This window comes from Sphaeramia orbicularis, chromosome 6 (assembly GCF_902148855.1).
Source record: "Sphaeramia orbicularis chromosome 6, fSphaOr1.1, whole genome shotgun sequence".
In the NCBI taxonomy this organism is placed as follows: Eukaryota; Metazoa; Chordata; class Actinopteri; order Kurtiformes; family Apogonidae; genus Sphaeramia; species Sphaeramia orbicularis.
In genome coordinates this window covers 30,287,567-30,301,731 of record NC_043962.1, presented here as the reverse complement: position 1 = coordinate 30,301,731, position 14,165 = coordinate 30,287,567, and the positions used below count along the sequence as shown (strand labels likewise).

The 14,165-nt window shown below is 36.7% G+C and overlaps 2 protein-coding genes across 3 annotated transcripts; one reads left to right on the top strand and one right to left on the bottom strand.

Annotated features, from left to right (window-relative positions):
* Positions 1 to 2,226: 2,226 nt before the first annotated feature.
* On the bottom strand, positions 2,227 to 11,569 carry cib2 (calcium and integrin binding family member 2). 2 transcript variants are annotated; one of them, XM_030136035.1, is made up of 6 exons: positions 10,823 to 11,569; positions 8,083 to 8,117; positions 5,715 to 5,826; positions 3,516 to 3,663; positions 3,229 to 3,424; positions 2,227 to 2,937 (listed from the first exon to the last, which is right to left on the bottom strand). In XM_030136035.1, the coding sequence occupies exons 1-6, from the start codon at positions 10,826 to 10,828 to the stop codon at positions 2,916 to 2,918; spliced, it is 519 nt and encodes a 172-aa protein (XP_029991895.1). In that variant the 5' UTR covers positions 10,829 to 11,569; the 3' UTR covers positions 2,227 to 2,915. The 2 variants fall into 2 exon arrangements, with proteins under 2 accessions (XP_029991895.1, XP_029991894.1); XM_030136034.1 differs by lacking the exon at positions 10,823 to 11,569 and adding an exon at positions 9,625 to 10,416.
* On the top strand, positions 10,464 to 13,692 carry lrrc61 (leucine rich repeat containing 61). The gene is made up of 9 exons (XM_030136033.1): positions 10,464 to 10,653; positions 11,582 to 11,677; positions 11,760 to 11,906; positions 12,034 to 12,094; positions 12,214 to 12,299; positions 12,375 to 12,440; positions 12,560 to 12,628; positions 12,799 to 12,924; positions 13,029 to 13,692. Exons 1-9 carry the CDS (start codon positions 10,626 to 10,628, stop codon positions 13,133 to 13,135), a joined length of 786 nt encoding a protein of 261 aa, XP_029991893.1. The 5' UTR covers positions 10,464 to 10,625; the 3' UTR covers positions 13,136 to 13,692.
* The last annotated feature ends 473 nt before the right edge of the window (positions 13,693 to 14,165 follow it).

Genomic DNA, 14,165 nt, shown 5'->3' with positions numbered 1-14,165 from the left:
AGCTGCACTGTAGTTGTTGGAAGGGTTAGTATGTGTTTATGTGCATTTATAGAAGAGAAAAGGCCAAAATATGCAAAATTGTAACACAAGTGAGGGTACCTGTTCTGACAAAGTGTGTTTTTGAGGCAGGGAACAAACCTCTGATGTGTGATACCTAAGTAAATGTTTTGACTGCCATCAATAATGCTCTTCATTCACAGGAAACTTAATTAGCATACTTCAACAGCCGTAAGCAAATAGGAAGGGGCCCAAAGATAAAGAAATGATGCAGCTTTTTACTTTTTGACGAGAGTTTTAGTGCCGTCAGCAGTACAACGCAAAAGCTTATCTTGTGACTATGTGCTTCATATGGTCCTATTTATCTTTACAAGCAGTTAAATAGAGGAACTGTTTCTGTACATAGTGTAGCGAAATAAGCAAATGAGGTGTTTCCCCTGGGAAGTTGTGTAAAGCAAACCATGTTCTAGTTTTTTCCAAATGTTTTCATGACTTTATCTGTCTCAGCTGTGACGCAGATGACAAAATGACAGTAGAAAACAGATAAACAAAATGTACCAACAAACGATTATGCTGAGTGTATCAGTATGTGAATAACACACTGACAATTACTGGGTTTATGCATAATGCAGAAAAAAGAAAAAAATAGCCTTATGTTTTCATCATAAAAGCACACTTTTCTGTGCTTTAAGTCTATTTAGTAGCTCATGGTTCAGGATTATCATCATCAGAGCCATAAACATCAGTAAAGACACTTCACACTTAACATTACTGAACTGTTCTGTTTGACCTGGAGCCTTCAGGTCTCTAAAAGCTCAGACGAATACATTCAAAAACGTTTTTTTTCTTCCCCATAGACAGTCAGTACAATACATGTGCAAATATTTTAAGCACATCACTTTGATCACGTGATTTTTTAATCTGTTTATTTTTAGCATCAACTGCTAATGGCACTTCTATAATTATCTACTTATTTATTCTATTGTTTTAAATGGGGTTTGAAAAATGTACGAGTTGTTTTTATGGTGAATGTGCAAGATAGTTTTAATGTGGATGTACATATCTTTTTTTTCTCTTTTTCTGTTTTTTGTTTTGTTTGTGGCACCATATGGAGTACCACTCTAAATTTCATTGCTGTTTTGCAATACAATGCCAATAAATGCTCTCTATTCTATTCTATTAAAAACAAAGCTGAAGAGAACATTCTCAAAATCAGCATTAACCTCCATGCTGCCTTTATGTTTTCAACCAAGCAGTTTGCAAAACCCCCATGACTGTCACATTTTGAGAGTCTAATGGCCCTTAAATCAGATCAAATTAGAGCAAAAGAGACCTCATGGAGAGAAATCAGTGTGAGCTTCAAGGATATCCGACCAGGCTTGGACACATTTGTTTATAGTAATGGCTGCTTTACAGCCTCAATATCACATTGCACCAGAAGCTTCCCTGCTGGAAATCATAATTAACAGATGTTCTCTGTGAGACCAGTAATTAATGAAGCCACACAATCAGCTTTGAATAACCCTGAATATTTGATAGTGCTCTCATAAAGGGAGCTGGAGATAATAGAATGAAGAATTAACTGGCTGCTCTGATGGCTGCACACTGCTTAACAGACTCTGTCAGTGTGCACTGCCTCAGGTGGAGGATATTCAGTCTACAGCTCCAATTCCAGTGTTGTCACTGTTTTTGTATTTGTTGTAGCGACAAGGAAGTGAAGCTTCTGAGAGTCCCAGGCCCTTAATATCACACCTAAAATGCACCCGATGCAAATCTGTACCAAAGCGCCCTGAAATGCAAACCCAGTTAATCATGAACAAGCCTGAAAGAGAACAGCTCCCCCAGCTTCCCAGTTGAGATTAACTGTGAGCACCAGATGTAATCGTGCTTGTGAATGCTGATGCAGCTCACTCCAAATAATCACATTCTGCTTAACAAGTCATTATGGTTTGTATAATAGAGTATGCACAGGCACAGCCACTTCCTAGGCTTTATTGTGCACTCTGCTTGATCTTTATGGGTGGATGTGATGAGATGAACTGGTTATATGAACAGGATATTGCTGAACTCAGTAAAGCTGCAGGTCAGGAAAGTCATTCTAGTTGATGCACTTTAATACGGGGGGGTGGGGGGGGGGGGGCACTGAGCCCTCGTGTATTAAAGGTCTGGATTCTAATTCACAATTTTACATAAACCCTTTACAAATATTCTCACAAACCACTTCACTCAGACAGCAAAGGAAAACATTTATTTAAAGTAAGACAAAGAGCATTAGGTTATTAAATACTGAAAAATGTACATACATATGACAAACATCTCATGATAACGGCTGGAACAGTGAGTTCAGATTGCAGAGCCCTTCATTCACTGACAAACAGTAGGATATAAATGATTGTCATCATAATCCTTTTTCTGAAGCATAAACATAACCTTGGTTTATATCGCTGATCAGATGTTACATATGTTTAAAAATATTGCATAGCTCAGATAGACAATTATATTTAGGCCCTTAATGCGAATACTGTGATTCTATCCCCTTCAGCCTTTGTCCTCTGTGATATAAATATTACATATCTAATGTGTCATTTTAGGGCAACACTCAGGTTATGTGCAACATGCAGCAAGTCTATATACATTTTACTATTACGGAATACATATATCTCATCTGATCAGTTATTCAGTGCTGAATAAGATCACATTTTATGTTTGATGAATAGAAAACTAAATTCTATTATCTGTTAAGAGATGCAGAGTCCTGAGAATCTTTCATCCTTCCTTTATGCATCTCTGTGCATTTTAACTGAGCAGGATTTAGTAACGGCAGGATAACATAAGGACCACTGATGGATGTGCTGTGGCCGCACACAGAGGAGGTAGAATCCACACTGTCCACCTTGGAAACTTTCCACAGAGCCCTTTTAGATCCTGATATGAAAGGTGCTGGAGTGAAGACAGAGGGAATTTGAATGAATGCAAACACAGAGACTTACTCTATGAATACTAAATTAATAGAAACAGAGAAAATTGTTATCATTCCAGTGGGGGCATACTTTGATGAAAATGTAAACAGAATTTTTTTTTTTTTTAAAGTAGCCCTCCTACTGTACTGCAGTACTTCTGTATGAATGCATTGCCTGATTTTAATTACCACTAGATAAAGTGAAAGAAAACTAACATGACACAAATGCTTCTCTTTAATCAGCACTTTTCTATTCACTAAAAGTGCATTACCTTAAAAAGTCAGGCGCTCTAGTTATCATGTTTTCAAAGTCAGCGAAGGACAGCTTGTTGTCTCCATCCAAATCAGCCTCCTCGATGGATTTCTCACACACAAGCTCGACCTCTTCTGGAGTCAGCTCCTCCTTTGTCAGCTTGTTCAGTGTCTTCTCCAGATCCTCTTTGCACAAGTAATTATCCACATTGAAATCTACGGGCAGTAAAGAATGAAAACTTTTCACTTCTGCACATTGTTTGAAATTACAAACATTATTATGTATATTCTATAAATATGTCTTCACCGTATATTTTGAAGGCATATATGGCTTTCAGTTCCCTCGGAGCCATCTCACTCAACACTGAGAACATGTCCACAAATTCATTGAAGCTGAGATTTCCCATCCCGTCCTCTGAGAAAGACTCTACAATCCTGTTGCGGAATGGATTTTCCTGCAGATAACATTTAGAAAGATGAATGAAAATGTTTTTACACATTAAAGGTAGGGTAGGACATGTTTTCCTGGAGCATTTTTTACTATATTACTTAAAATCCCCTTCATACCCCGATTGCAACCAATTAATTAAATGCTCAAACATAAAAATAAAAAAAATGTAGTCACCTGTGGAACAGACAGGACTGAAAAAACACCATCCAACAATTTTAATCGACCCATCAAAATGATTGAATGGTGATATGTCTATCAAACTCAACTGCCATTTGTCCCTCCCCCTTCCACGCGTACCCCTCTTCATGCACGAATTGCACATTTTCAGAGGCTTGGAGCACTTGTACAGGAAACAAAGCCAGAGTCCGTATTAGTCTAGTCTAGTCTATATTAGCTATATTAGGATGTAAAATTCACCAGCAGGCTGTTTGTCACTAACATAAATCACTAGGCAATGTAACGTTAGCCAGCTAGGTATGAGCTGGGGCTTTTCTGCTGACAAAACATAATAGTGAAATACATAGATTACGGCGTTCAAAGCAAACTTTAGTGGGCTGCTAGCCTGACATCAGTCTTACTGCAATCAGCTGTTCTTACTAGCCATAGATTACTTAGAACATGTATCAAAATAACAAGTGAAAAGTCCAACTTCTAATCTAATATACTGATGAACAGGCGTACCTGCAGACTTGAATTCAGAATTACGCACGGATACACGGACCAGGGGGTGGATCGTAAGAGCGGGAGGGGCGGAATGAATTGGGGGGGGCATTGTGCGTTCCAGTACTCTGGAGGCGTGGCTTCGAGGGGAAGTCTGAAGAAAGGGGTTTGGACTTATGAATTGTGTATTTTCAAAATGTAGCTTGCTCTAACCATTTTTCCAGGATCTCCTTCCCTACTTTTAATGTAACAATTAAATTAATAACAATGAGTGCAGCATATTGTTCGGACATGGAAAAATCATTAAAAACATCTTGAAAAAATTATAATCATTTCACGACAATTTGCCGTCGTCACTTCTGTGTTTAAATGTGAGTACTTCTGCTGAACAATAGGAAATTCTTCAACAGGAAAAAGCTGACTTGTTCTTTGGTGAAGTCAATATTTTCTACTTTACTCTGCCGCTCCGCTGTGAGTTGCTAGAAGGGGTTTTATATATCACTTATAATTAGCTGATGTGACATAACTTCACACAAAATTCACACTGGAGCCGAGGCCATAACAAATGAGTCAGAACCACATCCTGCTGCCCTGCTGTTGTGTCGAGTGCCTTTGCCAAATGCTTTTACCAATCCCTGTTGGTAAAAACTGCAATCACATACTGAAACTAAAGTCAAAGAAATCAGTTGCTGCACTATAGTCAACTCCATCTTCAGCAAAAATGCATTTATTTATGATAATAAATCTCTGAAATACCATTTTCTAAGCCTCATCAATCCTGCCTAGCCTGGTCTCCATCTTACCTCTGTCGTCCTCATAGACTTAACTATGACATTTTTACAGACAGGAATTAATTATACTCAGATGAAAAGCACATTACAGGATCTGTGCAAAATTCTTGGTGACCATGGATTCCTTTTATATTCATTTTTAATATATATGGGAAAATGCGGAGATAATGTAATGAGTCGTGTTACACAACATGACATTTTTAAATTTTCTGAAAGTTCTATGAAGATGTGCTCAAAATAGAAGGAAATGCAGTCCTGCGAAGGTAGATAATTTCATGGCACATTAAATTTCATAAGCTCAAAAATGTGTTGTCTTGTACAATCAGATTTGTGATGATGGCAGTTAAAAATCAATTCTGGTCCCTGAAAGACCAGAGAGTCTGTATTGATCAAGTGTCAGCCCACAAGAGCAGTATGTGCCATGTTGGGTTTAATGCGTTCTCATGTCAAAATTCAAAACAAATAACAGAGGGTTAAAATATATATATATATATATATATATATATATATATATATATATATATATAAGTAAAAATGAAGATGTAAGACAGGCTGATCTGTTTGAAAAGAGTTGTGAAGAAAGTACAAAAACAGGATATTGTACCTTTAACTCTGGCATATTTACTATCAAGGCTAAAGGTAGTTTACATTCAGGGTCATTGGTGTAGTCCATTGGTACCAGATGTGGAGCCAACTCATGGTATCTGCCATGCAGCCTGCAATAAAAAAAACACTTTAAAATATTATGTTTAAGGTTTAATTTTACAAAAAACAATGTACTGACCACTAAAAAGATAATCTGATTTTACTTCCACTGAGTAAACTTAAATGAAGATGATGTAATTCATGAATAGTGCTGTTTGTCAGAATAATGGACACAACGTCAAGTACTGAGAAAAATGTGCCATTTCCACAGTAAATACTGACTGGAATGTTTCATTTAAACTGTAAACCTCTAGATTTTATTTATGTACATCATTTTTTTCCCTTCAACAGAAGATGAAGAAATAGGCTGAAGAATCAAATCCTCATTGAAACAGCATGGAATCACTCTCTCTGATATTTTGTTAATTGTTTTTCATTCTAATTCCTTCAACCTGTAATATATATATATATATATATATATATATATATATATATATATATATATATATATATATATATATATATATATATACATACATATATACACAGTGATATACTCAGGATGTCAGCAAATCAGTGTTAATCAGCAGCTTTCTCTCCCTCTACTACTCTTTAAATAATGCTGTGTTATGGTGCCATCCATCAACAGGAACAACAGTCTTCTAGGACAATCCTACCTCAATTAAATTAGATAAACTTTTAAAATGTTTGGGTTTCACTGGTAAAATGCAGGAAGCAAACAGCAAGTTTAATCTACCGTGACCTTTGAGAGTGTTTATACGGCACAGCTTAGATTGTGAAAGTTTAGTGAGTAGATTGACCTGTTCACCAACGCATTTATCTCATGTGACTGATATAATTAATATAAATCCATGATGTTTCCAGGTTGAAACAATAAAATGTTAATATCTGGTGTTAAGGCTTGACCTTCTAAGCATCCGTGATAAGCTCTTTCCTTGACATTACATAACTGTGCCATAACAGCTGCAGCTGGAAACAGAAACAACTAGTGTTTTATGAGGGTTGTAAAGTGCAGGGCTCCATTCCACCCTCTGCTGATTGTCATTTTCATTGCTAGTCTAATGCTGGCCTTAAATTCAACGTCAAATTCATTATCAGTGAAGAGGAAAAGAACACAAATTTTTAATAAGCAGGGAGAATGACAAAATCTGTGGGTTTTCACCTGTCTGTGTCCACTGCAAAGACTCCTGCTTCAGTAAATTACTCTGAACATATCTGAGTCATGTTGTTTTGATGTAGGCTACAAGGTTCCATCATGAAATTTTGTCAAATCCAACTTTCTCAAACCTCTAAATTTAATCTCTTTAAGTGGCTATTTAATCTGATAACAATGACAACCGCTGATAACAGATACTGAAACATGAGTGTGACAGGTCAATTCCATTAGTCAGAAAACTGAGTGATTTGTTTAATTTATGCCTGCTGTGTAGCAGGTTAGTGACGGGTAGAGAGAAATAATCCCTTCCAGCAAACTGCAAGACCTGCAGCATTAACTTGGTTTCGATTGGATCCATTATTTTTTGAGGGTTCAGTTGCACATGCAGAGAGAGGTAGAAATGTGACACTTCATTTGACTGCATTGAAAAACAACACCATTGTCAAAAGGTCAACGTAACTGTCAAAGGTTTACACAACATCCTGTGGTATAGGGCAGAAGCTTCTAGATCATCTCTGATATTGAAAAAAAATTCTATAATCACGTGCCATTCATAGTTACATTTTGTAACTAATAAAACATTAATTCCAGTATTTGCTTTGCATTTATATTTGCATTTATCAAACAATATCTCCTAGTGACTGTAAAAAGCTTGTTCTCACTTGGTTTTATATGACATTTGATTTAAATTCACTGTTGTCTTTGCAAATGATCTGATAAGAAGCAAACAACCTGTGCTAGTTTGTATAACATACTGTCATTAAGTTTGCTAATAGTTTTATCATGCATTTTTTATTATTTCCCTGTTTGACCACAGCCAAAATGACATGTGACGACTGCCAATGAAATCAATGTCAGCATTAAGTTACTTGAATTGGATGCAGTTTGCTTCAATGGTTTAGCATGGCTTACAAAAAGTGTATGTTCACACACTTTTAATTACTCTAACATGAATCAAATGTAGTTTGATTCTCTGCTTCACACAGTCTGAAGTAGTACTATGTATAATCCCTTCTAATAAAAATATGCTTTGTGATTTACACAAAGATTCTATATTATGCTGAGGTATAAATTATCTTTCAGTCACAGCAGATGACAAAACACTGATGAAAGGTAAAGAGAAAACGTATAGGAATGAAACAACACTTACCGCAGGATTTCTTTGCGGGTAAAAAAAGTACAGTCCTGCATAAAAACAGAAACATATCATGTGAGTAACAACATCATACATCTAATGAATGTGAACATGTAGACTAGTTTATGTGTTGTATCTCAAAAGGCCTAAACACTCTGAATGACACATCAGTGAGCCACATAAATTAACAAAACACATCCTCTGGAGCCTCGTGACCAACCCTCAGTGTAAAAGCTCGTAAAGGTCTCCAGTGTCTCTTAAATGATGATGTGTGAGTGTTGTCACCTGCTAAGTGCAATAGGAACGATGATGCATAGGAACATGATCTGGTGTTGTCTGACACTCATGTGTTGGCACTTGTATTATCCAAAAGCCCTACTGGAACCACATCAACTCACATTTCTGTTGTATTGTCTCTGTTTGAGCTGTGCTCCTGAGTGTGAGAAGCAGAGCACAGCCACTAGCACTCTACAGGCAATGCGATTAAAAAAACATAGACCTTCAGAGTAAATGGTAATCCTATTCGTAGTGATATTTAATAGGTTGCATTTGCCTATTAGTCTCTATCAGATTGAAAAATTGTAGAATGAAAAGTAAAGAGTTTTTTGGCTTGAGCTCTGAATTTAGCTATTATTAAATAAACTTTACGTTCATCGTCAGTCATGTAACATATTTTCTGGAATTATGTCTTCAATTTTTGATACTAGATAATAAAAGATTGAGGAGAAACAGGAGACAACACAACTCAAATAAGGACTTTTAAAGAATAGCAGGAGTAACCAGAGAGGCTCTTGAGAAGTCTCCTGAGAGTAGAGTTTCACAGTGCATCACACTGGCTTGGTGTGAATTATTAATTCCACACCTAATCACCTGATAAACCTGTGCAGATAAAGTTATGTTTCTTCTAGAACTTGGACTACACAGCAGGAAAAAGGAACTCAGATATTCTCAGAACTCAGAGGTCTGAGATAGAAAACAAGATTTCCAGAGTGTGCAATGAAATCAAAACCACATAATGTCATTTAACATCCTGAGACCCAGGAAAGTGAAAGTTTTGCCTTTATTTTACATTAAATAATTGCCTTGACTGGAAACAGCATGATGCAACAGTTTTTTCAGATACATTTTTTTTTATTAAATGTCCTATGTAGTAATTCTTAATGCTTGTTTTGTTAGGTAAAGCTGTAAAATTTGTCCCTTACAAAGGACAAAAATGCATTGCTGGGTCTCAGGAGGATACTAGCCTATAAGAAGTACATGTCAGTGTTAAGACATACTGCAACTACCTGACCAAACATCAGTGTGAAATCACTTCTCTTCAACACAACACAATTGTCTGCATATTTTACTGTAGTTACAGTGAAGCCCAGCCATGCATATGCACATGAGACAGTGCATGCTTTACTTAGCTTTTTTTAAATCCATTTTCAAGTTATTATTTCAACATGCAAAGCATAGAGACTGTACGTTGTGCAGAAAATAACAGACCAAATGTGTAGCTGAAAATAAAGAATGTTCTCCAATGTGATGTAGATCAAATCTGGCATGCACGCTTACCTGGTAGGCATCAAGTTGCTCATCAGTAAATATGGTTTGTTTATTACCCATCTTTATCAAGTAATCTGTTGCTTGTACACATTCAAATCACTGAACGTCCAAAGCCTTTTCACACTTAAAGGCATTTAAGATGTCGACGGAGTCCAAGACCCCTCACAGGATGGGTCGACGACGCTGAAGAAAGTCTCAAAAATATATCACTCATGCGCTTATTTCTTACATTTGTCCATCCTGAAGACAAAAATGTAGAAGGTATATGGATTTAAAAAAAAACAACAACACAAAAGTACAGAGCGAGTCCCAGTGGATGTGCACTGTCCAAACACTGCAAACGGATCTGTATCACCAGCCACGTCCACGGAGAGAAGACAACCCAATAGGAGTAATAAATAAATAATACAGAAATACCTGGAAGAGGCTGGGATGCTCCTGTGCATGTAAACACATGACATCTCTAACTCATTTAGCAACTACAGCACCTCTTATTCATTATGACCCCATGATTGTGTATTTTATTGAAGCTTGAGTAGATTACCAGTAGAATATAAACGGTTATGAATTCTTAGCAGCTCAATCCACCACTCATATGACAATTTACCTTTTGTTTTTTCATGCATCATCCAAAAAACTGAGGTTTTAACACAGTTGGTGCAGCTCCAGACCCTGCAGTAAACCATCAAACATCAACTTTTGATCAACCAAGCACCTGTTGCATTGCAGGACCATCCATCCAATAATTGCAGTAGTATTTTCCTCCATGTTTGCATCCCTCTCTTCCAGACAGACTGTTCCCTCCCTCTGTGCTAATCCTGTGCTGGACTGCAGACTGAGGTCCGTCTCATCCACCTGCCTGCTGTTACAGTAACCGTGTCCTGACTGCACCCCAGGACAGATGCCAGTTTCACATTTCCCTAAAACAACCAACACCTAGCCTTTTAACTGAATTGTTTAAATCATTTCAGTTACGATAGGCAGCTTTCTGAGAGGCAAAGTTGCCTGCAATGGACCATAAGCGAGATAAGGACCAAGGTAAGTTGTGATGGATAGCTTGTTGCTACATCGCTATGCTAATCAGTAGCGGTTAGCTAGCCGTGTCCATGATTTAGCTAACAACGCACTCCTCGGTGCGCACAATTTTGCGTGTGTCATCATCAAAAAAATGTAGAATAATTACCATTTCATTAAATAACCCACCCACCTTCATCTCGCTGAATCATCATTATGAATCACGTAGCCGTTCCCTCGCAGCGCTCATAGCTAAGAAACAGGTAGCTACCAACATTAGCTACAAACATTAAACTGGTCAATGTTAAGATGTCCATGTCACTTATAGTCAATATTTTTTTATGTATTTATATATCAGATGGATCTATAGACGTTTTCCCCATTTAATAATGTACCAATTATGGCCAAAGTTATAATTTATGCATCATGTTAAAAACCTGTATTCATGCCAATCCAAATATATATCAGACATAAATAGAGTTTTATCAGTTCAGACATTTCTCTCAGTGATTCTGCCCTGATTCGGTCTCATATCTGCAGGGTAATGAAAAACATGGAAGTTGAGAGTTGAGGACTGATTTAGCCTACGGAAAGTAAACCAAATATAACTCTCCCAGTTGTTATTCATGCATGCAACTGGCAAACAAATACCATCACAAACAGCAGCACATCTGTCTGTTTATGACCCCTGTTTATGAGATGGCTGTGGAAAATCTCAGTGTGCTGCCAGATATGAAATTCATGAAATGTTTGAATGAGTATTTATTATTTGGGGGTTAATGCATGAGTTATTTGCTCATTCCACCGTAAACAGAACAGACACGACGCTTCCAGCATTTTTTTTCTTTTGTAGCTCTGACTCAAGAGTCTGTGTTTGAGTTACATATATGAGGATGGAGATGTGAATGTTGTGCTTCACTATGCTACGGTCTTATTTCTCTGATTATTTCAGATGGAGAAGTTGAGAAGATTACTGCTGTGCTGCTCAAGTCTCGTTCAGGAGAATTTGATTTGGAGTCTATACTGTTTCTCAAATTGAGAAGTGTTGGTAAGATGAAATTAATTCAATACTATTTTGATCTTAAACGTTGCAGTTTTTAAAAAAATAATATTTAATCATTGTCTTACAGGAATACATGACCTTGGATGCATCGGGGAGTGTATAAATTTAGAGAGACTGGACCTCTCGGGAAATAATATCTCAAATTTAGCCCCTCTAGGATCACTTCGGCTTCTTTTAGTGCTCAACTTGTCTTCCAACAGGATTTCCAATTTAGGTAAGGTTTCTGGTGCAATTAACTCATATTTTTATGCTTAGTGAATACATACCAAAGAAATCACTCTGTAAGAGGAGTTGGAGTTTTGTACATACAGGATTACTTTTCTTCTGTTTTCTCATTCCAGAACCTCTGCGTACTTGTGATGCTTTACAAAACTTAAATGTGGCTGGTAATGTCATAAACAGGTATATTTTCATATACATTATCTCTAACTGCATGTAAACCTCAGATGAGTAAACAAAAAATCTATCTTTAAATATATATCAAATACATTGAAATCTTCTTGCATCTCATGTTTTAACAGTATCGATAGCCTTTATTGCCTTCAGTCTTTGAGAAAGCTCGAAAGCATACGTCTTAAAGATAACACCTACAATTACACTAATCCAGGTAATTTTCAGCTATTTTGATGGTAAACAAAGTGGATAGAAAATGAATAGGAGTTTACAATGACCCTTTTTTCAGTTTGCAGAAACTCATCATATAGATCTGTAGTTCTTGAGATGTTTCCCAACATCAAAGTGCTGGATGGTAAGATTTTTTTTTTTTTTTTAAGATAGTTATTTTGCAGGGTAACACATTCAGTGCAATGTACTGTATTGAACTCAATATATCTAAAGAGCTTTAGTCTTTTTCTGCTTAAATTATAGGTGAACGAGTGGTCGGACGTGGGAGTGATTTGTACCAGTTATGTAAAGATATTGACGATACCATCAAAGGTATAGTATACTTGTATATCATATTTGGTAAATTGTTAATACAGAGTCACCTCTTGCATGTAATAATCATCTAAATTGTTTGAGTGGCATCACTGACGTGTTGTTTCTGAATACAACTAAAAGTTTGTTGATAAGACAGTAATTTTAATTTTATTTTTCTTAATTTTTAGCTGGTATATGTAAAAATGGGCAGCTTGTTGAACATCCTGATTGCAGACCATGGGTGGAAGATACTTACTGGGAGATAAAGAGGTCAAATAATACCATTATTGAAGAAGCCTACAAACAATTTAACGGTAAGACACCATATGAAATATTTATCAAGTGGTGCATGTAACCACTTGTCAAATTGCATTGTGCTTTACTTTAGTAATCCTTATTATGATTCTTCTTTCCACAGATGTTCTTCATGAGTGCAGGCTCCTCAACAACAGAGCGACACATGTAATTTCACAAACTGAAAGGTCTATGAGCCTTAAGAAACAGTCAAAGCAGTATGCCATCTGAGCTGGGCTATTTTTGATACAATTGTGTGCAACATTCAGCAACGTTTTTGTTTTACATTTTTAAAAAATACCATGGCTGTCTGTACTGTAGGATTTTCAAATTACTTAGCTATATCCAAATGCTTGACAAGTATTATTGCCAGACACATGCTCTGTTTTGCAGTGTGAGGCATTTGTTGACATTTATTACATCCTATGCACTGGGTATCATGGTGATACATGTATGTGGTTTGATAACCTTTATCCATGCTGACACCCTTCAGTTTGGTTCAAAGATGTCTTTACTTGCACAGTGTGCATTTTGTGCCATGCTGTAGCCTGCATTTCTGCTGAGAGCTATGCTGCTTAAGAATTTATATAGGTTTTCAGTGTGTAAGAGCTTTTCCATTTTGCATTGCTAGATCATTCTGGGAGCTTATTTGTCCCATGCTGTATGCTTTGTAAGTTAAACCTTTGCAAAAAGTGAATGATTGTGGCAGCTGTTTCTACTTGTTTTATACCATACAGTTTGCTATGTGTACGACCGACTTGTGGAAAATAAAATGTTTTTAAAGGGCATAAATTGGCTCTTTTGTCTGTATCTATACGTTCTATAGGTAAATCTACAAAACATCTATTTTAAAAAAAAAGGTAGAATAGAAATTGTACTAAAAAAAAAAAGTAGTTCAGTGGCGCCACCCTGTGGTGGTAGCTGTCAACAACACCAATGGGCTAAGCACAGCCCCACTAGTTCCTGAACTTCAGATGGCTCCTTTATTTCCTGTCTTTCATTATTGGACACACTGATTAATCCAGTTATGCCTAATTAATCAGTAGTCGCAACAAGAAGTAGCAGACACCCCTGGATTAATCAGTGTGTCCAGTAATGACAGACAGGAAATAAAGGAGCCACCTGAAGTTCAGGAAGTAGTGGAGCTGTGCATAAAGCCCATTAGACACACCACCCTCCAGGAAATCCGCATACCGGAGAATAAAATCAATATATACTTTCACATTACATATAATATCCTATCTGTTTTTTTTTTTTTTTT

What these genes read in the sequence shown, in the direction of transcription:
- cib2 (XM_030136034.1), bottom strand. Translation starts at nt 9,675, where the DNA reads ATGGGTAATAAACAAACCATATTTACTGATGAGCAACTTGATGCCTAC. An exon ending in ACCCGCAAAGAAATCCTGCG is followed by an intron (nt 5,827 to 8,082) that starts GTAAGTGTTGTT and finishes TTTTTATTGCAG; the next exon opens with GCTGCATGGCAGATACCATG. An exon ending in TAAATATGCCAGAGTTAAAG is followed by an intron (nt 3,664 to 5,714) that starts GTACAATATCCT and finishes TGTTATCTGCAG; the next exon opens with GAAAATCCATTCCGCAACAG.
- lrrc61 (XM_030136033.1), top strand. Translation starts at nt 10,626, where the DNA reads ATGGACCATAAGCGAGATAAGGACCAAG. An exon ending in GCTGGTAATGTCATAAACAG is followed by an intron (nt 12,095 to 12,213) that starts GTATATTTTCAT and finishes ATGTTTTAACAG; the next exon opens with TATCGATAGCCTTTATTGCC. An exon ending in CTACAATTACACTAATCCAG is followed by an intron (nt 12,300 to 12,374) that starts GTAATTTTCAGC and finishes CCCTTTTTTCAG; the next exon opens with TTTGCAGAAACTCATCATAT.